At 40.6% G+C, this 2,575-nt stretch overlaps 1 protein-coding gene across 1 annotated transcript; it reads right to left on the minus strand.

Moving 5' to 3' along the window:
• Nucleotides 1–357: 357 nt before the first annotated feature.
• Nucleotides 358–1,739, minus strand: LOC111400787. Its single transcript, XM_023028188.1, has one exon. The coding sequence runs from the start codon at nt 1,465–1,467 to the stop codon at nt 553–555; it is 915 nt and encodes a 304-aa protein (XP_022883956.1). The 5' UTR covers nt 1,468–1,739; the 3' UTR covers nt 358–552.
• Between the last annotated feature and the right edge of the window lie 836 nt (nt 1,740–2,575).

Here is a 2,575-nt window from a genome sequence, read left to right on the forward strand (position 1 = left end):
TTTCAATCATCAGTCTGTAGACTGTAAGTCATCAATGATCACAGCACAGCAAAGAGTTATCAAACTTTGTTCTTAAAGCAGCGGGAGAGAAGTTATCTTTTGTGGTCATATCACTCTGATAGTGTTAAGAGAAAAAAAATCAAAAATAGAAACCAGAAACACAACTATGAAAATAAGAATGCTACGCATACAATCTAACTTTAAGTAGAAATCAAGGTCGCTAATAATAGAAGCAGTCATCGTCAACCAGCAACTTACTGACCACTGCAAACCTCATTATGCAAACCAGTTAATAATAGTGAAGTGCATCCCTCCACAGAGTTTCACTATGAAATATAAAGAACCGCAACAATTAGGTGTCATCATAAATGCTCAATTTCTTTGTATACGAAAAACTCCCTTGAAGATGAGATTACAAGGTTTCGGTTAACAGAGAAAAGTAAGATCGAGCAATTGTTCAATCCATAACTCTACAGCTGAAGGTACAGAAAAATGTGAAAGATATCAGTGATACCTAATTGTCTTGACAAGGAGACGAATGGTGACAGGAGTTTACGCCTGAGTGCCGGTCATGGCCTTCATTTGAATGTGACTGGAATCAGCGGCAGCAGTTGGCAAGGCCTCGTAAGAGCCGAATCTGTTGCGGATACAAGCGGTCCTGGCAACGGCAGCATACACAACCATGAAGACGAGGAGCACAAGGAGCACGTGGAGCACGAATACCAGATCCAGGATTGTCACGGCCCTGAGCTTGGAATCTTCCAAATTACACTTGGTGGAGCCCTCTACTCCGCTGACGACATCGAGCAGCTTGTGGCAGCCCTCGGGAATGAAAGCGTCAACGTAGAGGGAGAGGCCGGTCTGTAGGGCCCATAGGCCCTGCAGGCAAAGGGATGCCCCCAGGCCGGCATCGATGACGAACAGCCTGGGTTGGAAGGCAAGAACAAGAGACAAAGCAGAGGAAAGGGCAGAGATGCGGGCAGCCACTGAGTCGCACTTCGCCTGGAGATCAGAGGTCTGGATGGCGGCGGCGGCTGAGGAGACAGAATATTGGAGGAAGAAGATAGCGGATGCAATGGCAAAGAAGAGATCTGGCGGAAGAGGGAGGAGGGAGGTGGCCTCGGAGAGGAGTAGGCAAATGGAGAGAAAGAGGAAGCAAAAGAGAACGGCGGCGGCTTGGAGGGAGGTGAAGCGGTGAACAGGGGTTCGACCCTTGAGGAGGGGGTCAGCGTCGGAGGAAACGAGGATCTGGTGGACCAAGGCAATGAAGAGACAGAGGACGATCAAATAGAGCTGGAGATACTTAAGCAATCGAGTTGATGAAGAAGAGAAAGGGAGAGGATGATAAGGTTTAGCGACGTAATCGCGCGGGGACTTGAGATGGTTTCTGGTGGTGCAGATGAGATGGTAGAGCCCCAGCGATAACAGTGCTGAAGAAGAGAATATGTTGTAAATTAGGGCTGCCATTTCTTAACTCAAACCTCTATTTGACTATTTCCTTGATATTGTTTCACCACGAAGACCGACCACTACCGTATTTTGGAAAGATCTATCATTCACTATAGCTGCCCACAATAGTTATTCAGCATTCGCCGGAAAACTGAAAATAGGAGAGGTTACACTTCCGCTATAAACAGACTCTCCAGACCCCCCCGCCATTCGTGCCAACTTTCTCCAGTTTTTATTCCCTCCCCCCGGCAAACCAAAAACAGGCCAAACTATTTATTTATAAATTAAATCGTTTATAATTCCTTCTACGTTAAATATCACAAATCATTTATAATTTTTTCCCAAGTGATGGTAGCAATGGCCGATGGTATGTCGCGGTGGCTTTTAGCAGTTAGGGATGATTAGGGGTGTCAAAATTGACCTACGAATTGTCCCGTCATACAACTGGGCTAGTTCATAGGTCAATAAATGTAAAATCCAATCCAAACCGCTTAAAATTGTTGAAATGGGGAAGCGGAATTAACCAAAAATTAAAAATTTCTTTATTTTTATAAGTAGGATCGTCTAGATGTTTATGTTATAACAAAATTAAAGGATTTGAATCTCACATAAATTCGATGATCAATCTTTGAATTGATTTTGAAACACGAACTTCCAGTTCCTTTGGTTGCAAGAATCTTATTGCTTCAAACTTTCAAGTTTTCTAGGATATTCTCCAACAAAAAAAACTACACCGACTTGTGAGCACCTTCTTTTAATTAATTCAAAAAACTAATTCTTTAATTGAACAATTGGAAAGCAAGAAAATAAATATTTTCTCTCTCTAATTTTGAATTCTATGGAATTATGAATTATGAATGTTGTAGTATTTTTTCGTCTATCTTGTTTCTATTTATAGAGAAAAAGATGATACAATTTAAGTACAAATATAATTTTACATTCAAACAAGAGTTATAATTAAAATCCAAGAAGAGTTTTAATTTAAATCTAATTCCAATTAGTTTAAAATTAATTACATGTGTAGTCCTAGAACTTTAATTACAATTATAATTAAGTTTATAACTTTCATAGTAATTACAACCTAGTACAAATTTTATTGTAATTACAATTATGCCCAAAACTATTA

This window comes from Olea europaea, chromosome 10 (genome assembly GCF_002742605.1).
Source record: "Olea europaea var. sylvestris chromosome 10, O_europaea_v1, whole genome shotgun sequence".
NCBI lineage: Eukaryota > Viridiplantae > Streptophyta > Magnoliopsida > Lamiales > Oleaceae > Olea > Olea europaea.

What these genes read in the sequence shown, in the direction of transcription:
- LOC111400787 (XM_023028188.1), bottom strand. Translation starts at nt 1,467, where the DNA reads ATGGCAGCCCTAATTTACAACATATTCTCTTCTTCAGCACTGTTATCG.